Source organism: Pteropus alecto, unplaced genomic scaffold (assembly GCF_000325575.1).
Source record: "Pteropus alecto unplaced genomic scaffold, ASM32557v1 scaffold10, whole genome shotgun sequence".
Taxonomy (NCBI): Eukaryota; Metazoa; Chordata; class Mammalia; order Chiroptera; family Pteropodidae; genus Pteropus; species Pteropus alecto.
Window position 1 is genome coordinate 7,108,179 of NW_006431210.1, and position 25,868 is coordinate 7,134,046.

General features: G+C 42.1%; 2 protein-coding genes across 5 annotated transcripts in view; both read right to left on the reverse strand.

Moving 5' to 3' along the window:
- The window catches only part of GLB1 (galactosidase beta 1), an 89,315-nt gene extending 67,098 nt beyond the window's left edge, over nt 1–22,217 (reverse strand). The window contains exons 1-2 of one of the 3 annotated variants that reach the window (XM_025039210.1): nt 22,040–22,217; nt 1,482–1,651 (exon numbers count right to left, since the gene is read on the reverse strand). In XM_025039210.1, coding sequence (XP_024894978.1) covers nt 1,482–1,651; nt 22,040–22,108 — 239 coding nt within the window. In that variant the 5' untranslated portion in view covers nt 22,109–22,217. Of the gene's footprint in view, nt 1–1,481; nt 1,652–21,741; nt 21,761–22,039 lie in introns of those variants that run through there. The other 2 variants (XM_006905726.3, XM_025039216.1) reach the window with 2 other exon arrangements.
- TMPPE (transmembrane protein with metallophosphoesterase domain) lies at nt 14,766–21,860 on the reverse strand. Of its 2 annotated transcripts, none has more exons than XM_015597026.2 (2): nt 21,752–21,860; nt 14,766–19,952 (listed from the first exon to the last, which is right to left on the reverse strand). In XM_015597026.2, the coding sequence occupies exon 2, from the start codon at nt 19,839–19,841 to the stop codon at nt 18,498–18,500; it is 1,344 nt and encodes a 447-aa protein (XP_015452512.1). In that variant the 5' UTR covers nt 19,842–19,952; nt 21,752–21,860; the 3' UTR covers nt 14,766–18,497. The 2 variants fall into 2 exon arrangements, with proteins under 2 accessions (XP_015452512.1, XP_024894988.1); XM_025039220.1 differs by having other exon boundaries at nt 21,742–21,823.
- Nucleotides 22,218–25,868: the final 3,651 nt, after the last annotated feature.

A 25,868-nucleotide genomic window follows, 5' to 3' on the forward strand; every position in this document is an offset into this window, starting at 1 on the left:
TCTAGCCTTCGACACACTTAGGCTAAATGGTACACCCTCATGCTGTACCTAGGCGACGAGCCTGTACGGCATGCTACTGCACAAAACAACACGCGATTAAATCAGGTCCGTGAGAAAATGATGCAATCGAGAGACAAACAGATGTATGAGGCTACTGCTGGGGTAAGATGGTCTTTTTTTTTTGTTATAATAAGTAGAAAGAGTACACTAAAATAACAAGAAAAAGTACAGTATAGTAAATATATTAACCAGTAACAGTCATTTATTATCAATATCAAGCATGACGAACTGTACGTAATTGTATGTGCTATACTTCTATATAACTGGCAGCGCAGTAGATGTGTTCATAGCAGCATCGCCACAAAAACGTGAGTAATACATAGACCATGACGTTACGATGGCTATGATGTCACTAGGCTATAGAAATTTTACAGTTTCATTATAATATGGCACTGCCATGTCATTGACCAAAATGTCATTATGCATGACTGTACTTATTTTTTGAAAAGTCCTTTTAATAAAAATGGAAAACCCTTCAGTGATGGAAGACCTTGTTAGCGACAGCATGCAGTAGGTAAAATGACAAAAAGTCCTACCAGCTCTCCTGGCTGCACACAGCATGAAATATAAATTTAAATATGAAGCCACCCACTGCCATCTCAAAGGTCTCTCTGACAACCCCTGGCTCATTTCCTTTTTCCAAAATCCCATGGTTTCAGGATACCTTGGAACAGATATTCTTAGTCCCTGAGAATGTAGGGTTGAAAACTGTGGCCTTAGAACCAGAATAACAAGTGGGGTTCTCCCTAGCTATCTGTCCCAAGAATCTGCCTCTGGGTTTTCTCACCCTTTATCTTTGCAAAGTTATCAGCAATTCACATCAGCAGCACAAAAACCAGAGTGGCCAGTCACTCCAGTTCTTCACAATTAGTTACCTTGCAACAGGAAAAAAAGAGATGAGAGATAGGTATTGGGGTAATTCTATGACCCCAGGCTATCACATGACCCAGGCAGAATCCCAAAGGCAGACTGGATTTTAGGAATCTACCTAACAAGGCATCTGCCCCTAAGAGTTGAGAGAAGCTATGACTGCATAGCTGGACCTCTGGCCAAAGACATGTGCAAATTTCAGTTTCATCAGCTGTAAAACGGGAATGATAACTCCTTAAAAAAATGGAATCATTCATGTAAAGTGTCCTGCACATGGTAAATAATCATTGTTACCTCCCTTTGCCTTTTTAAGCTGATATTCACTTTATGAATTCTAGTGATAAAGTTCAATATTGGAAGAAGTGATTAATTATCTGAAGAAGGGTCAATCAAACTCACGACAAGTCCCCCCTCGCCCCTTCCCCCACAACGCCAGACAATGCCATTTCCCATTCTGAGCAATGAAATAGCTGCACTGAGAAATGCAGCTGTACCTTCTCTTCAGGTGTGGGTGTCCAGCCCCAGTGAGAGCCGAGTGCCCTCTTACTTACACCTGGATGGCGTTGAGCCCAGCCATCTTCATCTTCAGCAGCCGGTCCTTCCAGTAGAAGCGGGGCACGCGGAAGTAGTGAATGCTGCCCGAGATATAGCGGAATGGCTGGCCATCCTTGAGGAAGCGGTTGTGGTTGTAGTCAATCTTGAACGTCCTCTGTGAGTCATCCTACGGAGCACGGAGGGGACCATGTGAGAACATCCACCTTCCGCATTTTGGAAGTAGACACTTTGACACTGCCTACTTAATTTGCATAATGCGCTGATGGAGTTAGGGCTATAGAACAAACCACTGCTAAGCTGGTCCACCGTGTGTACTCAGGTAACAAAAATCACCAAGGAGGATCCACATGCAGGATTCCACAGGGCTTACCTTCCAGAGGCCAGCACCGATCTGATAATCGATCGGTGGCTGATATGCAGAAGTTATAGAGCCAAAGAGAAAACCCTGTTGGAGGCGACACTTCTCTTGCAGTAGCAAAGAGTGCTGGGAATACAACACGTCCATGACCTCTCTCTCCGTGGCAGTGACTTCCTGGAGCACTGATTGTACCTCAACAGTAATGTCGGTAGGCTGAGAGTGACAGATTTAGAAGTCCGAGTCCCTGAAACCTCTTCCTAGGTGTTGCTCTAAATTCCAGTGATCTGGGCATGTCCCCTCTCTGCTGCATCTCTTCATCCATAAATATGCAGGATGCGAGACTAAATGAACTCTAAGGCAATATTTTTCAAATCATGGGCTGCAACCCAATTTGTGAGCCATGAACTCATTTTGGGTGATGATCGGCGCAGTTGTTAATGAAAGAGAAGAGAAAATATCAGAGCGTATTGCACAAAGTAAAGACATCATCATTTTATGAAATTTTTGTTATATATACATATATAGAGCTACATATGTATGTATGTCTCTACAGGGTTGCAACGTAAGATACATTTCTAGCAGTCAAATCAAATTCTGAGAAACGTTTGGCATGACTTCAGGAGCTACATGCTAGGATTTGAAAGGGGAGGCAAATTGCTAGGTGGAGGGACACACTGCCCTCTGGTGGATGGAAAAAGGCAGCAACAGGCCACAGGTGCCAAGCACAAGGGCTACAAGAAACCATTTCATTGTTGGTAAGATTCCTTGTGTATCTTCGAGCTTTCAAAGGTCACAATTGAACTTTTTAAAGAACTTTTTTCACAGCAGCATCACAGTCAGTGAAAGCTTTCGGGGTGCCCTTGAAGCTATATCTGGAAGCAACCGTGAGGACATGTGCCCAGATCACACACGGCCTGAAGTCCAACCAGGGCATCAAAGCACTGTGCCTGAAAGTTAAAACGCTCCAAGTAGATTGCTTTGGGGAAAATGGAAAGCTTTACTGTATGTGAATTATACCTCAATAAATCTATCCCCAAATAAATAAATAATCATAAAAAAGGCAAGAGCGTTATTTTAATATCAATTTATTCTTCTAGTAAACAAAGCTTTAATTTCCATTCAAAGGCAAAATATTTCTAAAGAAACTCACAAAATACAAAGATAATTTCTTATACCAGGTCCCCCAATTTTGAAAACATTTTCACAGCATGAATATGACGAAGTATCAAATAGGGGTTGCCCACAAGTTCTATGAGTTCAATGGTGGCCCATGAGTTGGGGACATTCTTTAGGCAGGTATAAAGGCAAGGACTGTTTAAAGTCCACTTGTCTAGGGAAAGGGGTTTGGAGGAGTTGAAGAGGTTGGTGAGAAATGATGTTGGCAGATGACGGAATCTGGCCTTCATCCCACACAGTGGAGCACCACCTCTGCATTCAAACAACCTCAAAGTCCGGCCCTGACATCTCCCTACCATCCACTTACAAATATAACCAAGCACAGAACACACAGATGGGGCCACAGCCCACATGAGCTTCCATCTAACATGGAAGAAACCCAAGCGTTAACAGACTGAGGCCTTGATGATAAAGATAAGATCATCACGTTGTACACCTTAAACTCACACAGTGTTATCCATCCATTATATCTCCACAAAGGGGATAAAAAAGGATTAGAGCAGAATGCTACGGCAGTAATAAATGACATGTAACCCAGGCATAGGGGTGTGTGTGGTGAGGGAAAATGTCCCAGAGGAAGGAACACCCCAAACTGTGGTTCTCAACCTTGGCCGCATGTCAGAATCACCTGCGCAAGCTTTTAAAAATAGCAATCAGGCCTCACCCTCCAAACATTCAGATTTTAATTGATATTGGTTGGAGCTCAGGCACAAGTATTTCTTAAAACTGCCCATATGTTGTAATATGCAGCAGGGTTGAGAATTACTGGCCTAAATGAAGACCTAGGACGAGGAAGAGTTAGCCAAGGGGAAAGGTGACACAGGCAGAAGAAACTGCATGTGAGAGAAGGGATGGAGAGAGGGCAGGCCACATACAGGCCGCAAACCTCCATACAGATAAATCATGATGACACAGAGACAGGGAGGGGCCAGATCAAATGGGCCCTAAAGTCCACGTTCAAGGCCCTGGACTTTATGCCAAGAGCTATGGAGAGCAACTTAAACAGAAGAATGATAGGATCAAACATGTGTTTTCAAATATTTGTGACTCTGGCCTTTTCCTGAAGTGGCAAAAAAGGAAACAGAGACATGGACCATGGTGGTGACAGGCAGGTGGGCAGTGGACAGGAGGTAGAATCCACAGGACCAGGGTTGGTCAGATGTAGGACACAGGGGCTAACCTGTAGAAGTTCCACTGTCCCAGGTGGAAAAACCTGAGCAATCTTTTAAAGAGAGAGAAAGAGTTAAGAGACATATCAACTGGGGGAGGGGGGTGGAATGGAACCTGTATGGTTATTAACTCCTGTGAATTCATAATGAGACACAGGGAAAAAAATTCTCTGGTCATCTTTTGCTACGATACAAACTCATTACTCTGAAAAATGATCAATAAAGAGAAAGAGCCGAGCAGATTACTTTTCTTTTATATAAAAATTGTATTTCAGGGTAACCAAAAAGTTGACAACGGAAAATTCTTCACAGAATTCCAGCTAATGAATGTAGATAGAATAATGAAATGTGAAAAACACTCTTTTCTAACACTTAGTGAAATAATGGATTTAAGCTTTTATCATCAGTGGATGCTAAAACCATCAGCAAGGTTGATGGAAATTTTACAAAGAAAGGATCAGGCAGGTTCTATGTGATCCCTCTGCTCAGTGTCAGCCTCATAAAAATGGAACAAGCCGACATTCTGTCCCTCAAGAGGAAGTACACAGCCCCATCTCGAAGCAGCCCTCATTATTGAAACTGAGTGTAGTGATACCACAAGAAGCAATAAGTCAGATCTAGAATGTGGGACATTCTGAAAGTCCAATGATAAAGTTCTTCTAACAAATTGATGGTATTAAAATAAAATCAAACAAAATAAGACTATTGTTAGAAAATACAAGAGCACTTAACAACCTAACGCAGTGTAGGATCCTGATTCTAACAAACTGTAAATAAAACAATGTTGAGATAGAAAAAATCTGAATATAAATTGGGCATTAGATAGAATTAAAAGAATTACCATTACTTCTGTTGGTTATAACAATGGCATGGTGAATATATATATAAAAAAATTTTCTCATCAGTTAGAGATGCATATAGAAATATTTTGCTGTTGTTACATCTGAGGTTACTATAGATCAAGAAGAAAAAGAGCAAACAGAAAAAGTAGCAAGAATGTAGAGCAAAATTGATTATTGTCAAAGCTGAGTAAAAGATACATGAGTATTCTCTCTGCATTTTAGAAATTTTCCTTAATAAAAGGTTATTTAAATGTATATTTACCCTTTCCACAGAATTTTTTCCATGGATGTACTTATAAATGTACTTTCTTCTTTTTTTACTGCAACACTATTCAAATTAAATTGCCCTTCAAAATAAAGGCTTTAATGAATTTAACATATGGAACATATGGACCAAAAACATATGTTCATTAAAAGACTTATAAAGTGTTCATTGCAGCTTTATTCACAATAGTCCAAAACTGGAACAAACAAATATCTATCAACAGGAGAATGGATAAACAAACTGTTTATGAATACTATTCAGCAATAAAAAGGAACTATTGATACTTGCAAGAATGTGGCTAAATCTCAAAAATGTTATGCTAAGTGCAAGAAGCCTTACACAAAACAGGTTTGAACTGTATGAACCCATTTATATGAGGTTCTAGAACTGGCAAATATAATCTATGGTGTGAGGGAAAAAAAAAAATCAAAATAGTTGTGTTTGGGAGAGTGAGGGCAGGTATTACTTGGGAAGAAACATGAAAAAATGGTCATGTTGTATAGCTAGATAAGGGTTTTGGATTATACAGGTATATGCATTAGTCAAAATACGCCAAAGGGTACATTAGGATTTGTATATTTCATTGTATGTAAGTTGACCTTAAAAGGGAAAAAGAAAGCTATAAACGAATACTGACCTTCAGTTAATGACATACATGCTAAAGTATTTAGGGGGAAAGGTACTGATGTCTGCAACTTACTTTGAAATGCAACCAAAAAATTAGATGGATTGATGGATAGATGGGCAGATGGATTGATAGTAATATGTTAATGGTAGAATCTGGAAGATGGGTATATATAATTCTTTCAACTCTCTGTATGTCTGAAGATTTTTTCCTAGTAAAATGTTCATACAAATTTAAAAAGTAGATTGATGAGTTGATCATGGTTTTTATGGTATGTGAACTATACATGCATGGAAGTACCCACACACATATGATGAAATATTACATAGCTCCTGAGAATAATGAGGTACTCTACTCTTGCCATTGTGGAAAGGTCTCCAACACATGAGCAAACAGAGAAAGTAGAGAAGTGTTTTAAAAACCTACCTACTGGTTGCAGCTCTTGTGAATAGTCTTGCGTGAGCACAGTCTACTTTGTGTGGACAGTGTGTCAACTCTTTGTGCCCTCCTGCTCCAACATCATGGGACCCTGCTCTCCTAGGGACCCAGCAGTCCTGGGGAGTCCATGCCCCGGGGGCAACCCTCAACCAATGGGGGTGGTTAACTGCATTCTCTTTCAGGCAGACGATTCTGGATATATTTTGTAGACTTTCCAGGAGATGCTGGCAGAATCATGGCCCTTTTGCCCAGAGCAGAATCATGATGCACATCTTATGTAGGCTTTTGCTTCTTTCCACCTGTCCCTTGGATCAGTTCTCAGATCACCTGCATCCGAGCCTTTGTTTCATGTTTTACTTCCAGAGGAACCCAGATTAAGACAACTGGTACCAGAACTGGCTGACACAGCAGATCCTCAGGATGTAAGTCTGGACCTTGATTTCTCATGTATGTCAAACAGCAAAAAGAACCCTGTAGCTGGTGCTAAGTGGGTGGTGACACCCCATGGTATGTAATACAAACACTGAGGCCCTCACCTGTGTTGGTCTGGGAGGAGGTAGAGGCAGATCGGCATTAGCGCTATCCCTGGAATGGGGTGTGAGGGCTTGTTATGGGTAATTATATGGACTGTGAGGCTGGCTGGCTTGTAACAGATTTGGAAGCTGTAAAGAAAGAGACTGGCTGACAGGCTCATGTAAGTCATCTACTCAGAGCATTCCATAAAGGCCAGAGGCTTCCGTGACAATGGTTAGAGACATACATCTCCTGCCAGAAAAGTAAGGCTCAGGATTTAAGCATGGGGGAATACTGGGAGTGCATCTGAAGGGGGCAGAATATAAAGCTGAAGAGAAGAAGCTTATTGCCATGGTGTACTGTCCCATGACTTGTGAGTCAGCATCTGGGTAAAGGCACTTTAATCCAGTCTCTGTGCTGTTGGGATGGCCGCCTGAAACCTGGACATGACACGGGCGTACAAGAAATGAGCTGGAGATGCCAAGACTGGGTTGGCACCCTGAGGAAGGTGTGAGATGGCTCACAGAGGTGGGAATGTAAAAACGGTGACCGGGCAACCCAACATCTGCCCATATCCTCGAGGACACTCCCCTCAGTGAGGAACACACTCGTAGGGGGAGGGCTCTGGCATCTGTGAGAAGCCCAGTAAGGGCTGTCCCCTGTAGGCAAAGGATGACAGAAGATGCTGCTGTGGCCCTGGGCTCTCTAGTATCACTGAGGATGATGAGATTCTGGCATAACTAAAGAGGGACCATTTAAACATTAGGAGCAGGTGGATATCATTACCACAATGACCAGCAAGGCCAGAGTGGCAACCAGGATGTGCTGACCAGTAGCAATCTGGGGTAATGGTTCATAAACCATAGCGTTCCTAGAAGACGAGATGGTTGGGCAACCTGCGAGGGTGTTGCTTGACGTGTCTGACAAGAAAAAACAAGCCGAGGACTCATGTGCAGAGGTTGATGGCAGCCGTGCAATGGGAAATGGATGCCTTTCCCCACTTGCCAGCTCTGAGGCAGCTCTCTGACAGACAACCAACCGACCGAAGGGAAGGCTGGATGGATTCCCTTGAGCGAGGGTCCTATGACGCCACCCCAAGTACTGTACACACAACATATGTACCCCTAATCCCTCTCCAGTGGAACTGAGGGTACCTGTGTCCTAAGGAAAGTGGCAGCCCCAACCTTCTGAGGATGGCTGGATGCGGTGCGAGCTGATACTGAAACCGGGATACCGGAAATGCCATCTCTCTTCCTTACAGCTCTTTGGGAAGCCAGGAGCAAAGGGGAGCCTTGGCCCAAGTCCTTCCCACGGTGGGTCCAACAAGTCAGAGGACCCACCTTGTGGTTATTTTCACTGATCCTGAGTGCAAATTGGGATGGTTTAACCTAACCACCCCCAGAGCCCTAATGGCGAGTTAGAGCCATGATGGAGGGAAGGGCCAAGTGGAACTGCCCCCTCCCCACGTCCATGCAAGATAAACCTGAAGCAAGACCACAATTCCTCCTGGAATTGCAGGTATCAGCGCACAAAGATTCACAGGACATCCCTATCACATCCCCAGTCAAATGACCTGTGAACCCCAGGGAAGAACAAGACAGATCTGGTGAACGATGGTGGCTGCTAACTTCTTTAAATAAGTAGTGGCCCCAGGGGCAGCTGCCTGTGGGTGTTGGGTACCGGAATGGATCAACACAGCCTTTGGGCATTTGGTTGTTTGTAAGTAGGCAGGAGAGCAATCCAGCACAATCCAGCACATTTCCTCTCTTGCCCAAGGACCCTGATAACTGCCCTGCTCTCCCACGAGGGACCCTGACTGTCAGGACATTCTAATGGGCTGTCCTGCCGGTCTGATATATAAATGACACCATGTTATTTGGACCTGGGGAGAAGTAACAAGTCTCAAAAATAGAACTTAGAAAAGCAGCATAGAGGGGATCAATAAGGATAGCTGCAGAAGCAGCACTGCCTAAGAAACAACTTCTAATTGGTGACTGTCATGGTCAAGATTAATAGGAAAAATCCACTGCATGGCTCCAAAGTGACCTCTCTCAACATTTAAGGATATGAGAGGATCCGGCCTAAAGAAGCCATCTTCCTTAACATCCCTGAGCTGTGACACCACTGACAGAAGGCAATCAAGAAATGTGGGAAGGAAGGAAGAGGAAAGGCTGCCTTCAGAGTTTACTTCCCCAAAATACAAATAATGTAAAAATTGCCCCGCATCTCCCCCTTCTAAATTATCGGCACGGGGACAGAATGCTGAAGAGCCATAGTTTTATTTCACACTTGCAGAGGTGTGGCAGCATCAGTATTTACAGTGCATGAGGTCACAGAAAACATATAAAATAAAATCGATTCCAAGCATATTCACAGAAAACATATAAAATAAAATCGATTCCGAGTCCACACCTTCCCAAGGCCCCCATGTACATAATGCATATATTACTGGTGAAAAAAACACAGCAGTATAAACAAAATACCCTCAGACCAAATATACATCAGGAATCTAATACTGTCCAATATAACATTTTTACATTATTTATTCAGTTTAGATTATTTCCACGATAAATAAGCATTTAAAAAACATTAAACATAACACTGATATCTACATCACTAGGTAATGCGAACATTCCAAGTTTTCTAATCCTGAATAGCAATAATTATATTTACATTACTTGTGCACATTCCTCAACTAGAATAAAAAAAAAAGGAAAGGAGCTCAGTGAAATCACAGGTTATGGGTCATGCTGATTATTTGAAGAAGATAACGTCTTCAAGTCTCTCAGTATAACTGGTAAGTACCTATTCAATGGATCGCCATCCCCAGCACACTACATACCCTTTCAACTTACTCTAGAGACCCAGGAGCCTGGAGAATTCCTGATGTGAGTAGTTCAGCTCCAAGGTGGCAGAGACCCAAGCCTTCTAGGCTGCTAGTGCTGCAGGGTTGAGTGGAGAGGGATTAACAGAAGGGGAGAAGACAGGGGTGGAAGGGTGTTTACACACCATGAATTTTACAGACCTCTCAGTTCACAGAACAAAGAAAAAGAGAATAAATATTTCAGACGACTATAAAACAAACTTGGATTATGTCAGATCTAACATCAAATGTCATGGAAGCACCATGATATCAAACAGGCTGGAGAAGAAAAACCACCACAGAAAATGGAGAGGAATCAATATGGATCTGGAGGAATTCATGAATGATCTGCCAGAGCTTATGCATTCTGTTTTTATTAATTTTATTTCTTTTTATGCCTGTTTTGTTCTGCAAAGATTCCTGTTCAGCATCCCAAAAGACTGTGAATAAAAAGCATAAATTACAATGGAAGAGGAGGGAAAATGGCAGAACAGGAGAGAAATGAGCCCAGTTTGAGACCAGTTCCCAATTCTCCAGGAATCACATGACATTACAGATTTAATTCTGCCCCTTCACCACAGACAAAAGATAAGTGCATAGTTTTTCTTTTTAAATAAATTTTTAAAAGATAAAGTAATTCTAAAAGTTGAAAACAGACCTAATTTCCCATACAAGAATCATTTCAAGTAAACCTGAAATAGTATTTTGACTATACTTAGCCTAAGAATAAAAATACATCTTAAACTACATTGATATAAAACAAACAAACCTGCATCCAGTAGATTTCATTTTACGAATAATATTTTATTATTATTTTGAGTCTATAATATATGTAGTAGGATAAAGTAAATAAGTAATTACACTGGGTTGTTAGGAACCAAAAATTTCAGTGTAAAAGAGAAACAAAATCAAAGAAAGTTAAGTAAAAACCCTATAATCAGGGATATGTGGGAAATCTCTGTACCCTCCATTGAATTTTGCTGTTAACATAAAACTGCTCTAAAAATTAAAGTCCATTCTTTAAAAAGCCTATAATCTTCCATGTGAATTGGAAATACTACTATAAATGAAAATTTTTTTTCTTTCTAAAAAAATATTTATTTCCTAGCAATATTCACTGAAATAGCTTAGAACTGACACTAGCCAGTAGCAATTAGCTCCTCTAACACTCAAATTATGGTATCGAAATATTTCCCAGTAAAAAGAATCAGGCCCCTTCAAGAAAATTACTTAATCTAAGTCTGGGCAGAATATGTACAACATAAGCCTAAAACTTTCAAAAACTATATTAGTATCACAACAAAATGACGTAAGAGCCAATTTGAAAGCTCCAACTGGCTAAAGATGAGATAGTTTAAGCATCAAAAGATTTATCACTTCAACTAATTGAAAAATATCCGATATATAATAAGGGCCAAATTCATAATACTCTGTCCCACCCCAAAGAAAAACTTATTAGTTATCCTTGGAGATGGCTGGGCAGCAACTCATTATTCTGAAATTTGATGAATAAAGAAAAATTTAGGGTCTGTCTTGCCTTTGCTATAGATTTTTTCAGAGTAAACAATTGATGAGCAGAGTTCTTTGTAGAAAAACCACAGCTAGTAAGTGTAAAAAACATGATGAAATTAAAATCACCATTTTCAGCGCTGATGGCAAGATTATGTTTCCAAAAAATTCCTTCAGAATGCAGAATTGAAATGAAAGAAGTTTCCATTGTCTCTTCAATATTTAAAAGCCAACTAACTCTTCCCAGGAAGCTTATTTAATTCTCTGGCCTACAGAAGTCCGAAACAAATGTATCATATTATTTTTTTAAAGATCACCATTTTGCAATTCCAAGTGGAATAATGACTTTAGGTAACAATCATCGACTGCTAAAATAATAGATGAAAAGTTGATGAGGAACTTTCTAGTGGAGAAAACAAGCTGACAACATACAGACCCATGGGTCAATCTTATCATCACTGAAAGCAATGAAGTCTTCCAATCAAAAAAGGGAAAAAGTTGACTTTGAATCTATTAACCTCTAGCTTTTTTATAGAGCTCTAGATCTATCATTTTATAAAAAATACGAGTAAGAGTACAACATATTAAATATCACCACAAATCCAAAATGTAGGACATTTTAAGATATAATATCCAGATAAGCTAAAGAAATAAATAACATAAAATAAGAGGGGAGGGTGTTATAGAATTAGAGAGACTTAAGAAATATGCCACATACAATATATAGACCCTGTTTTAGGGTCCTGATTCAAACAAAGGAACTGTAAAGAGACATAATTCCTCAAGAAACCAAAGAAGAAACTAAACCCAAAGCTAGCAGGAGGAAGAAAATAATAAAGATTAGAACAGGGATAAATAAAATAGAGACTAGAAAAACAAGAGGAAAAAAAAAATCAATGAAACAGAGTTTCTTTTTTAAACATCAAAGTTGACAAATCTTTAGCTAGATTAAGAAAAAAAGAAAAGACTCAGATAATTAAAATTAGAAATAAAAGATGAAACATTACAACTGATGTCCAAGAAATAAGGATTATGAGACTACTATGAACACCTGTATGCCAACAAATTGGGTGACCTAGAAGAGATAGATAAATTCTTAGAAATATATAACCTATCAAGACTGGATTATAAAGAAATAAGAAATCTGAACACACTAACTAATAAGAAGATTGAATCAGCAACTGAAAATTCTCAAAGAAAAACCCAGGACCAGATGGTTTTGCTAGAGAATTCTACCAAACATTTAAAGAAGAATTAACACCAATCCTCTTGAAATGCTTCCAAAAAAAAACTGAAGAGAACACTTCTAAGTTCATTCTATGAGGCCAACATTACCTAACACCAAAGCAGACACGACATAAAAAAAAGTACAGACCTCAACAAAATAACAGCAAACTGAATTCAACAACAGATTAAAACAATTATACACCAAGTAAGATTTATTCCTGCAGTGCAAGAATAGTTCAACATATGAAAATCAATGTAATACACCATATTAACAAAATGAAGGATAAAAACTGCATGATCATCTCAATTGAGGCAGAAATAGATTTGACAAGATTCTTGACACCTTTTCATGACAAAATAGCAAACTGGGAACAAAAGGAAATTACTTCAACATAATAAAGGCCATCTATAAAAGCCCACAGCTTTCATCATACTCTATGGTGAAAAACTGTGAGCTTTTTTTCTACAACGAGGAACAAGGCAAGGATGCTTACTTTTACCACTTCTATTCAACATCATATTGGAATTCCTAGCCAGAGCAAGTAGGCAAAAAATAAATAAATAAAAGGCATTCAATTGAAAAGGTAGAAGTAATATTATCTTTGTTCATAGATGACAAGATAGAATGAATAATAAACGAATTCGGCAAAGTTGCAGGATACAAAATCAACATACAAAAATTAGTTGCATTTCTATACACTGACAATGAACAATCCGTAAAGGAAATTAAGAAAACAATTCCATTTATAACAACATCAAAAAGAATAAAATACATAGGAATAAACCTAACCAAGGAGGTGAAAGACTCATACACTGAGATCTACAAAATACTGCTGAAAGAAATTAAAGACACAAATACATATTCCACGTTCATGGAGTGGAAGACTCGTATTGTTAAGATGTCCATACTGACCAATATGATCTACAGTCAGTACAATCTCTATCTAAACCCCGATGGCATTTTTTGAAGAAATAGAAAAGTTCATCCTAAAATTCATATGGCACTGAAAAGCTAAATAGCCAAAATAATTTTGAAAAAGAATAAAGTTGGAAAACTCATACTTCTGATTTCCAAATATATTATGAAGCTACTACAGTAATCAAAACACTGTTGTATTGACATAAAGATAGACAAGGAGACCAATGGAAGAGAATACAGAAGCCAGAAATATGCCCTCATATATATGCTCAAATGTCTTTGACAGGGTGCCAAGATCACTCAATGGGGAAAGGACAGTCTCCTCAACAAATGGTGCTGGGAAAACTAGCTATCCACATGCAGAAGAATGAAGTTGGATCTTTACCTAACGCCATACAAAAAAATTAACTCAAAATGGATCACCTACACATAAGACCCAAAACTATAAAACTCTTAGACGAAAACAGAGGGAAAAAGCTTCATGATATTGACTTGGAAATGATTTCTTGGCTATGATACCAAAAGCGCAGGCAACAAAAGCAAAAATAGACAAATGGAACATCCTTAAAACTTTTGACCATCAAGGACACAATTGATAGAGTGAAAAGTCAATCTATGGAATGGGAATATTTGCAAATCATATATCTGTAAGGCGTCAATACCCAGTATACAGAACTACAACAACAAAAAATCAAATAACCTGATATGAAAATAGGCAAAAGACTTGAATAGACATTTTTCCAAAGATGATATACAGATGACCAACAAGCATATGAAAAGATGCTCAATATCACTAATCATCAGAAAAATGTAAATCAAAACAGTAAGTTATTACTTCACACCACTAACAAAAACAAATGATAACAAGTTGTGGTGAGAATGTAGAGAAATTGGAATCCTTCTGCACTGTTGGTGGGATTGTAAAATGGTGCAACTTCTATGGAAAACAGTATAGAGGTTCCTCAAAAAATAAAAAAAAAACAGAACTACTACGTAATCCAGCAATCCCACTTCTGGGTACATATCCAAAAGAAGAGAAAGCAGGGTCTTGAAGAGATATCCACACACTCATGTTTACAGCAGCGCTATTCACAATAGACCAAAAAATGTGGAAGCAACCTAAATGTCCAATGATGAATGAATGGACAAACAAAATGTGATACATACATACAATGAAATATTATTCGGCCTTAAAAAGAAAGTCTTGTCACATGCTACAACATGGATGAACACTGAGCATATTATGCTAAGTGAAATGAGCCATCACAAAACAAAAATGTATGATCCCACTTACATCAAGTACCCATAGTACTCAAATGCATAGAAACAAAGTAAAATGGTGGTTACCGGGGTTGAGGGGAGGGGGAAAAAGAGGGTTTCAGATTTGCAAGATTAAAAAGCTCTGGAGATCGGTTTCACAACGGTGAGAATATACATAATATTACTGAACTGCACCCTTAAAAATCACTGAGATGATAAATTTGATGCTATGTGTGTTTTTTTACCACAGTACAAAAAAAAAAAAAAAAGGCAATTGAGATCATCAGAAAAAAACTGAACACTAACTCTTTAGACAGATAAATGCATTTGAATCCTGTTACTCACATATAGCAGATACAGCTACGTAAGCCTCAAACAGTGGGGAAAAAAACACTTTTATGGAGAGATAGAAGATTTGACTTCTAGCCCCAAATATCCTAACTGGGTATTAGATGAGATTAAAGAATTGCTGTTAATTCCACTGGATATAGCAGCATTAGGGATGTACTTTTTAAAAAAGAATTCATACTGAAGTATTTTTTGGTGAAATTATGTTTTTTAAAATTTGCCTTAGATATATACTCCAGCCAAAAAAGGAAAAATAAAAAAGAAAAGAAAAAGCATGGGGCAGGGCTAGATGAGAAATAGCAGAATAGTCACAATTGTTTAAACTAGGTGATGAGTACATGGGGATTTGGTATGTTGTTCTCTCTATTTTATGAATACTAAAAAGTTTTTCACAATAAAAGTTTAAAACAAAACAAAACAAGACGTGAAAGATGGATGGATGTTTAGAATGGATGGTAGTAGGATTAATTTAGTGAGGCTTAATAATGACAGTATCATACTTTACATATTATTGCTAATTTTTAAAAGCATTACATTTCATTGTAGCTTGCATTTAACAGGTTTTTTAAAAGAAGAAACTAAAATAAAATTGAAACATCTTCCAAGCTTCAAGTAAATGTTTCTCACCACCTCCTCCGGCCATAAGCAAACAAAATAAGGAAGATAAGTGAGTGAAGAACAAGGAACGCAAAAGGTGCCGTGATGAGCCATATCTGGGCAATAATGGAAAAACCACATCATGGAATACAAGCCACATATGAGAAGGTGTGGCTGACTATTCCTCGTACACAGAAGATGGACTTGTTTTGTCCATTGAGGAGTCAATCACACAAGGACTTCAGAGCGAGGATGAAGAGTACACAAGACTCAAAAACGATGGCACTCAAGAGAAAGAGATAAAGATCCAAGACAAAAAAGAGGATGTGAGCTAATTTCATCCATCTCAGGGCAATGATGAGAAAGATCCAAAATTAAGAAATCAGTAAAATAAGTGGAATGGCAGGTGAGTCAAACACTACCAGCTACACCAAAGGGCGGAAGACAAATGGTACAACTATTGTAGTCTGGTGAAATCTAAACAAAAGAGAACTGAAAAGCCAATAACGCTGATCCAAAAAATGGGGTCAGGTCACAAGAAAGTGAGAGGGCTTCGAAGAGCAAGCTTTCTGAGGCCGGGAGAGGTGGTGAGCTTGGAGTGCCACCATGGAGAAGGCAGTCAGGGAACTCGAGAGCTGGACCACTGCCCTGGGCAAGGCATCTCACCTCTCTTACAATCCTGCTATGTGCAAAATGTGCTAATAGAAAGGCTCTCTAGGGTCTCCTCCTCGGTTCTGAATAAATTTTCCTCCAAACTTATTCTTGGCTATAAGGCTATTTAAAAACAAAGGGGGCAAAATAAGGAAACCACTGAAATATCGACTCAAAGACATGTTTTAAATTTGATTGTAAAGGCTGCTGTCAATACCCTGTTGCCTGGAAACAAGAAGGATGGCCTTCAGGATCCTCCAGGATTTCATGATCCACCAAGAGGGCAAGGAGGAAAATGAAGTGACTTCCTCAGGCCAGGCAAAGCAGGCACAAGGACACACTGACACAGGCAGGGGAAAGCAAAGCCCCAGCAGCAGGTGGCATGCTACCCACTCACATTCCCCAGGACTGGCTGCTCCATAAATTCCCAGGGCACCTGTGAAGCGTTACTCCTTGGCAAGCCCTAACGTGATGTTTACTAATTAACAACTGGGAGTGCTTCCTGTGTAAACTCATGTGACAGGTCTCAGTATCCTCCCCAGGAAACTACCTTGAGGTAGATATAATTATCCTCATTTTAGGGTGAGGGAACCCGAGGCTCAGTGAAGTCAAGTCATTTGCCCAGTGCCGCCTGACCAGTGAGCGGCCAGGTGAGCCTCTCCAGCCAGAGTGGTGTCTATATTCCCTGTCGGAGAAAGACTCTTAATCACAAAAAAGTTAATGCTGAGCCCAGGTCCTCAGTCTTCTCAGTGAGGCCTGTCCTAACAATAGTGCTTATTCTTACCCTAGGGTTAAAGTCCTGTGTGTGGCACAAGGGCCGGACCAACAGAGGTAAGGTCATTCTGGACACAGTAACCTCTGATTATTTTTCTACGGATCCATCCGCCAGCAGAGACGGCCCTGTGGATATGTGGCCAGAGCCCTAGGACAGCTCTGATGTGGTCAAGCCAGGGGGTTGGAAGCCATCCAACAGGAAGGACAGTCCCAGCGTCCCACAGCCAGAGCCCAGAAGGAAGGCAGGCCTCAAGGCCCTCAAGGCACAGAGCCCTGCAACTCCCCATGTGCCTTCCTTACTGGTAGAGAGTGGACCTCGGTTTCTCATAGAAATCACACGCAAACCTGGGGTAGGGGCCCCAGTTTCTTGACTCCTCCTCTAATATAACAGACATCCTACACTGAAACTGGCCAACTCCCCTCCGAGCCCTGGCCTTTGTGGTTACAGGTGAGTTGAAATCAGACTCGAGCAAATGACTTTTAAAGAACATCGGGTTCTAGGCCCTTGCTGTTCTCTTTACACTGTTAACTGTTCAAATCCTGTACTGGCCTGTAACACATACAGCTACTTAACCATCACGCAGTTGAACGAACACTTTCACGGAGAGGTAGATGTCGATTCTAGCCCAGAATCTCCTACACACCTTGTCATGTTGCCCATGGCCTACCTCCCACTCTCTGCCTCAGTTTCCTCATCTCTAAATAGGGAAAAGTAGCCTGTCTTTAGTAAACTCACCCAAGCGTTAAAGAAAAGGAGACCAGGGAGTCAAACACCCTCCAAACTCCTGTGCAGCAGGACTAACTACTGCCATCACTGACCACAGCGCTCACGTTTCTCTCCAGCCCGCCCACAATCCCGGAGGCTCAGCAGCACGGTTATACAGCATCGCTCATGGCCTGGAGTAGGATGAGCCCTATATTCCAGTGGGTTTTGCTGATGCTCTTGATACAGGTGACTGTGACAGAACCAAGGGGAAAAAGAAAACCTTCTTCTCCAGCAGCCAGAGGGGCCTCCTTCTCACCTGCTCTGCCAGATTACCTAGCAACATGCTCTTTACCCAGAAAAGCTCTGGACACTCATCCTGGAAACTGCCTAAGTCCTAAAGAGGGTTTAAAAACACTCAGAGTTCCTTCCCTAGTCTGTTTTCTAGATATCTCTTTCAAGCAACACCATGTGAGCTCTGCAGAGGAGGATAGCTTACTCCACATCATCTGGAAGACAGATGCCTGTTCTTATGCATGTGACTTTAGTGGCCTTACTAATGCATATTAAAAAGCAACTGGCCATCTACAGAGTTAACCTGCCTGAACTTGCCAGGCAGCCTTACCACAAATCACTATTCAAGACAGACTTGTGACAAGGGTGTGTTGGCAGGGCTGGGCAGGAAAGACTGGAGGGAATCAAGCAGGCAACCTGCTCTGAAAGATGGAGAATCACAGGCAAGGGCAACGAAGAGGAGTCTAGGGCAAGGCCAGGTTCAGTGAGCCCGCTGCAGGATGAGTTGTGTAATCTCCGCCCTACTCCCCAATCTCATGGGTATCCCATAGTAGGCCGTGCCTGGGCTGACATACACAAATGTAGTCTGGGCAACTTGGTAGAGACCAGCAAAGAAGGGGTTCAGGAAATAGGCTGCCACGTTCAAGGGGAAGATTTGGCCAGCATGCGTGTGCCCAGAAAGAATCAGGTTAATATCCGGCCGAGCCTGAAGGGCTCTCTTGGCAGCCAGGGGCTGGTGAGCTAGCAAGATGGTGGCGTGGTCTGGGCTGCAGCCCCCCAGGGCCTTCACGAGATCCATGCCATGGCCCGAGTAGTGCAGGAGGTCTGCTTCAATATCATCCACCCCAGCCAAGCAGATCCAGTCGTGATCCTCACCACCACCATGGTGGGCCTGCACGGCAGAAATCTTCACGTTATCATTGTGAAGGGGCCTGACATTCAAGGACTCCAGCAGTGCAAACCAGTTGCTGACATCCGATGTGTAATATTCATGATTCCCCGTGACAAAGTAGGTGCCGAGGCGTGATTGAAGCTGGCCCAATGGAGCCACAGCTGTCCGAAGGATTGAGGCTTCTGAATCACAGAGGTCACCCACGATCACGGTGACATCTGGTTCCAGCATGTTCACCATCCTCACAAACATCTCCATCTTGGTCCTGCCTACGGTGGGGCCCAAGTGAATGTCTGAGAGAAGCACGACCTTGAGGTTGTCCATAGACAGGGGCAGCTGATGGATGGGCACCTCCACGGTTTTCACAGCTGGGGGCTGGGCGGCGTTCAGAAGCCCGACTATGCTGAGCACAGCGGTCACCACCACTGCCAGGGCTGGCCTGAGCGCCAGCTTCCTTGTCTTGTCAAGGCTGCCCACGACCTTACCACTGCGCCACGCCAAGAGCTGGTAGGCCTGCTCCATGCCGCTGAGGGTACAGAGGAAGAAGAGCATGATGATGTACGCCCCCAGGCAGGAGTAGGCAGCCAAGGAAAAGAGATAGGGCTCCTCGGCCACTAAAAAGAGCATGGTGAAGAAACTGGAATGGGCCAGGGCCAGAAATGTCAGGACAGCCATCTTCCAAAGCTGGAAACAGGCCGACTCTGCGGCTGGGGAATGGCTAAGGTTGCTGACCGTGCTGCGCCAGATGTAGAGGGAGCCAATAAGCATGAGCGAGTTGGCGAACAGGGCCAGCTGCAGGCGTAACAGCCAGCGCCAGGCCCTGAGTTCAAGGTTCTCCGCCAGATAGGAGCGGGAGATAATCATGGACACGAAGACGGTGCCAGCAGCCAGGGCGGCCTTCACACCCAGGGACAGCTGCCTGAAGATCACCATTTTCTCTGCTCCTAAGAAGGTCCCCTGTCAGTTCTGTGCAAGCGGGCTCTGCAAGGTGAGTGTTCCTTAGAAAGGACAGTGGTCAAGGAGAGAGTTCCAGGTCAGCTCCGCCTGCAACCAGGAACCGGTGTCAGCTTTGTGGGATATTAGAGTTTTCTTGTCCCCATTCAACACCTGAAGGCCACTTACATCTGCCCACCAGTCAGTGGCTACACTTTCTTATTGAAATACAAACACACTGGATTATTAACACGATGTGCAGTTCTCATTTTCTTCTTTCCAGTTTTGGAATGTTTAAAGTTTTTCCACAACGTGTATGGAATGCCTTTTATAATATGAAAAATATTATTCTAAATCAGCAGTTCTCAAAGTGTGGTCTGGGGAGACTCAGGGGTCCATTTAGTCAAAACTGTTTTCATAATACTACTAAGCCTGACTCTTCCATTCTCGTTCTCTCACGAATGTACAGTGGAGTTTTCCAGAGGCTACATACCATATATGGCGAGACTGAATGCAAAAGTAACCATGAGAATCCGACTGTCATCTATTAAGATAGACATGAAAGAGATTTGCAAAGATGAAAAACAATACCACTCTTTGCCTTATAATTTGGAGAGAAATATTGTTTTTTTCCAAAGAAACATATGTTTCTTAACGAGTAATGGATTTATTGTTTCTTAAGTAAATTAATAAATACATAAAATGTGTCTGTTTTAATTTCTAGGACGGTTAAAGTTTGAGAACCGCTGTTCTAAACAAATGTAAGCAAGGAAATCATAAAAAGATTGTCTGCTGGTACCATTTTTCAGCTCTAGGCCCAGGAGGGACACCTAGACACCTAAGAATTCTTGAGTTGTAGCCAGCTTCCCTGTGTGGGCCTTGGGCATGGCAGTCACAGTGTACCCCCCTGCTAAATGATACTGAACAATGATGAGCAACCATTACTCAGGGGATCATCCTGTCCACCAGCTCCTCACCCTAAGTTTATCTCTCTCCCCTCCCACAACCCTCTTAAATATTGGTTAAGATCTGCCTCCCTCCAAATCCCCATCTTTCTCTGCAGCTGTTCCCTGGAACCATCCCCTCAATTCCACCCTGGCCAGTGGTTCTCACAGCTGGCTAGCTCTCACCCTGGGGTCTCCTAGACCCCCTCCATCCCCCCAAAAAAATCTGGGACAGATGAACCACTGACGGGGTAGACAGAGGTTAGCAAATACTCAGTTTGAGGTGCCTTTTTCCCAAGAAGAACCCCAAATTAAAATATTTCCAAAAACTTAAGATTCTCAACCTTGATTTTTAATAAACGGATGACTTTGCTCTTAGGCAAGTTATTCAAAGCCGTTGATCAAAGGGTATAATTTACAAGTCAACCGCACGAAATTTCACGACCTTCTACTTAAAGCACGCCCCAGACTCTGCCTATCCAAATCTGTTGGAACAAAAATTGGTTCGCTGAACGTGCGGAGGGTCAGGTGTCGGTGTCAACTCCCCGCAGTCCTCCTCCCGCCACACGTGCACGCCCCCACCTCCCACCTACTCGCCCCGCCAGACCTCCCTCCAGCAGAGGTGGCTGTCGCTTGCAGCCCGCCTCTCGCCCACGCTCGGCCTGGACCGCCAAACCCTGAAGGTCTGGAAAATCCAAACCAAAAAGGGAAGCGAAGAGGAGTGGCGAGAAGGGCACGAGTTGGTTGAAAAGATACCATCTGCAAGGAAATTGATCCACTGTTCCCATCGCTGGGGGCCTCCCCCGACCCGAGTTTTCTCCTTCCGGAGCGCTCCGCAGAGCACAAACGGGGCAACCGAGGGCGCCCCAAGCCAGAGCCCAAGGCTTCATCTAATAACGCGCGCTAGTCGGAATCCTTCTCCTGTAAATGGCAAAGCTGGAAGGGTTTCGGCGCACCTCCTCTCACCTCCTCGTTGCGGCCATAGGCAAGTGAGTCCAAGCGAAACCGGAGGCCGGAGCGGAACACACAAGAGACAGAGCTGCGGGGAAGGACGCGCGCCCCGCCCGGCCCGGCCCGCCCCGGACGGGAGGGCCAGACCACTGCCTGCGCTCCGCGGCTGCCTGCCGGCCGAGGCGCACTCGGGTCCCCAGGCCCACCGCCCTGCAGGACCCCGACTGGCCGCAGCCCCAGCCGCGTCCTCCGCCAGAATGTCCCCTATCAGTGCATCCCCGCGCGGGGGTCTTGCGGACTTACAGGCAAGCTGCGCGCGGTGACCAGCAGCGACACCAGCAGCAGAGAGAGGATGCGAACGACCCACGGCATGTCCGCCCTCTAGCTTCTTGGCTCCTCCGCAGTCGGCGCCCGGGCCAGCTGCTCCGCTTCACTTGACTGAGGACCCGCGGCCTGGCACCGCCCCTCGCCGGTCCTGCCGGCAGCCTCGGGGCCTGCTCCGCCCCGCGCTCCGCCCCGCGCCAGCAGAGCTGGGGGCGGAGAAGGGCAGGAGGAGCTTGGGGGATCACGCGCGGCCGCGTGACTCCGGGATAGTGTTATCTGGCCGGTGTCGGCGTCTGCCAGACCCTTTTGCCTTCGCAGGAGCCCTCGCTGTCAGCCTCTTGATAACGCGCCTCGCGGTTGGACTTTAACAAGGGTCTCCTCGCTCCCTGGCTGCTTCCGAGGACGGAAGGGGGAAGTTAAGACCAGATAAATCTGAATGCACTAGGTCCTGTATATGGGGCTCTCCGAAAAACTGTAAACCAGTGGCCCAAAAAATGTGGTCCCCGTACCAAATATATACTCGGAAATGTGTTAGAAATGGAAATTCCAGGGCCCCACCCTAGGAACTCTCTATCAAAAACTCGAGGGATGGGCTCCAGGAAGCTGTCATTTTACAAACCCTCCAGATTATTCTGGCGTATGCTAAAGTTTGAGAACCACTGTTGGAGATTACTGATAGATTTAGAGGTATGGTTCAGCTGTACTAAAATCATCTCGAATGCCAACCCTCAAGGTACCAGGGTCTGCAGAATATTTATTTCGTTGTTGGATTGTAAGAGATTAAAGCAACACCTCCCACCTTTCAGTTTTGCACTTTGAGCATCTCAACATCCTGGTGATGCTGATTTGGCAGATCAAATCAGGGTAAAATACACCCATGTTTCCTTTAAGGCTCAGATACAGTCTTAGAAATCCAACATTAAGTGATTTTGTCATTGTGTTTATATCGCAGAGTGTACTTAGACAAACCTAAGTAGTATAGCCTACTACTCACCTAGGTTAAATGGTATAACCTATTGCTCCTAGGCTACAACACTGTATAGCACATCGCTGTACAACATGAGAATGAATCAAGCGGAAGAGAAGACGATGTGCTCAAGAGATGCAGTACACAAGAAATGTATGAGGCAGCTGCTGGTGTAACAGGGCACACTGTTTCACAGCAAACTTTTTACTAAATAGAAGAGTATACTCTAATGATAAAAAGTATAGTATAGTAAATACATAAACCAGTAACATAGTTGTTTATTATCATTATCAAGTATTATGTACTATACATAATTGTGTGTGCTATACTTCTGTATGACTGGCAGGACAGCAGGTTTGTTTACACCAGCATCAAGACAAACATGTGAGTAATGTTGTGCTAGAACATTGTAATGGCTATGATGTCACTAGGCAATAGGAATTTTTCATCTCCATCATACTCTTATGGGACCGCTATTGTATATGTGGTCCATTATTGTCCAAAAGGTCATTACGGGGCACATGACTGTAGTAATATCTCTTTTTACACTTGGGAAAACAAAGGCTCTGTGATGTGAGTTAACTTGTCTAGCACTGCTGGTTACCCTAGCTCTGAGTCTGAAGTAAAAAATCTTTTCCTGTCTGGTTCCTGGCACTTTCTGAAAATCCCTTTTTCTTTTCACTGTGCAAATCTCAGCTTTAGTTGAAACTGAGTTTTAGAGGAAGGAGCCTTTAGGGAAATCACTTTTAAATATACATATTTAATTTTTTAATATGTAATTGATACGCCACAACATTCACTTGTTTAAAATATTTTCTAACTTTTGTTAACTTTTTATTTCAAAAAATAAAAATGTATGGTTAAATTATGCTATTGACAGACTCTCTCCTTGACTTGTCTTGTCCTGGCCTGCACTGCCCAGTCTTAGCAAAGAATCCTACTAAGTCAGATATCCCCCTCTTGATATCTGATCAAGTTCCTCGCCCTCCACTTTTGACATCTAAGTTCTTGACCTGCCTTTACCAAGAATCCCTTGATATCTCTTCATAATTTACCACCCACGAGCTCCTCACTCTGCCGATTGGCTATAATCTCCAGCTGTCTTTGCTGTACTTAGAATTGAGACCTACCTCTCTTCCCTATCACAATGGCGTTGACCTCTATTCCATTGAACTTGAAGGAACTCTCCCTTACCATTCAACAAGTGTTAGAATAATTTTTTTCTTTAACACTGTTTTTTACAACGTGTGGATCTTTAAAAATTTTGGGTTTAGTTTTTAAACATTGGGAGCAATGACTATAAAAGTCAAGCAAGAATAGTGGTTACTTATGGAGGCGAGGGGTTGAGATTGGGATGTGGCCTATGGAGGGGCTTCTGGGATGGAGCAACCAAGTTTTGTTTCTTAAATTGAAGGGTGGTTACGAGAGAATAAGCCATTATATAACTCATTAAGTCATTTGTGTGTGTATGTGTGTGTGTGTGCATGTGTGTGTGCAAGCCATTATATAACTCATTAAGTCATTCGTGTGTGTATGTGTGTGTGTGTGTGTGCATGTGTGTGTGTGTGTATGTGTGTGTGTGTGTGTGTTTAAACCACTTTGCCTTTATTTGACTAAATGACAACAGACAAAATAACTCTGAACAAATTAATAACACTCAGACAGGAAAACAATATACTGAATGCCAATTGAGGAAAACATTTCTGGGGCATCAACACAGATGATGGGACTAACCTTCATGCCAAGGCCAGCATTTCCTTCCAAGACTTTTTTTTTCCAGGTTCCTCAATACAAAACAATCTAACCAACCAAGTGTCTATTCAAAACAGTCAGTGCCTCCTGAAGAAGGGTGGGAAAGGCCACTTCGAACCTAAAGAAACACAGCTGGACTCATCCTAATGTTAAACCTGGCACTTTTGTTTTCTACCCCAATCTGAGTCCTAACATATAACTTTGGCAGACAGAAAATTTGTCTCATTTCTTTTAAGGAAAATTAACATTTGATAGTATAATCCCAAGAACATATTTCACTTATTTGGAAAAATAGAAGCTAGGGACCACTCTTTATCCCATGACAAGTTATTCTATGAGAGAAAACAAGAACAATCATTGTGTGACTTTGAAAAATATAACCTCCAAAAATATTTATACTGGTAAGAGTTAAAAAAAAAAATACCATTAGTAAAAAACATTGTTAAGGGAGGTATTTTCCCCTACCTGTATTGGTTCAACTCTGGTAAGAGTGTGCGCTGACAGAAAATGTAGAAGCTATGGCTTTTAAAAAGGGAATTAAAGTAAAGCTGCAAAATATACTTGATATGAAAAAAAATTAAATATAAGATCTGGAATGGGATTAAAAAGGCAATGAGCTCCAGAAAAATCAAATCTACTACAAATCAAGATAATCCAGAAAGAGACTAACAAAAGCACTGTGAAGAACCATTGCAGTAGGAACACCCAGAGACTAGCTGTGTGGTCACAAGTAACATTTAAAAAATGCTTTCTGTATCTGTTTCTAAATTAAGTTAAAAAGTTATTTTTTACTTTAAAAAGTTTTTTAAAAAGTAACCTTAGCTGTGTTTCAAAAAATCTTATACATCGTATAACAAAATAGCTGTAATTTCCAGCATTTGCTCATTTAGTTCACCTTTCCCACTGGGCATTTCTTTGAGAGACTTATAATAGTCGCTGCCTTTCCTTTCTCAGGGTCTTTTCTTGCCTGAAATTCAGACTCCCTTTCCTTGTACTTTGAAGTTTTTTTTTTCTCAAACTCTGCAATCCTTATCCAGTACTAATGAGCAAAAGCTTTAGAGGCAGGCGTGCTTGAGCTGGAATATTCCA

What these genes read in the sequence shown, in the direction of transcription:
- TMPPE (XM_015597026.2), bottom strand. Translation starts at nt 19,841, where the DNA reads ATGGTGATCTTCAGGCAGCTGTCCCTGGGTGTGAAGGCCGCCCTGGCT.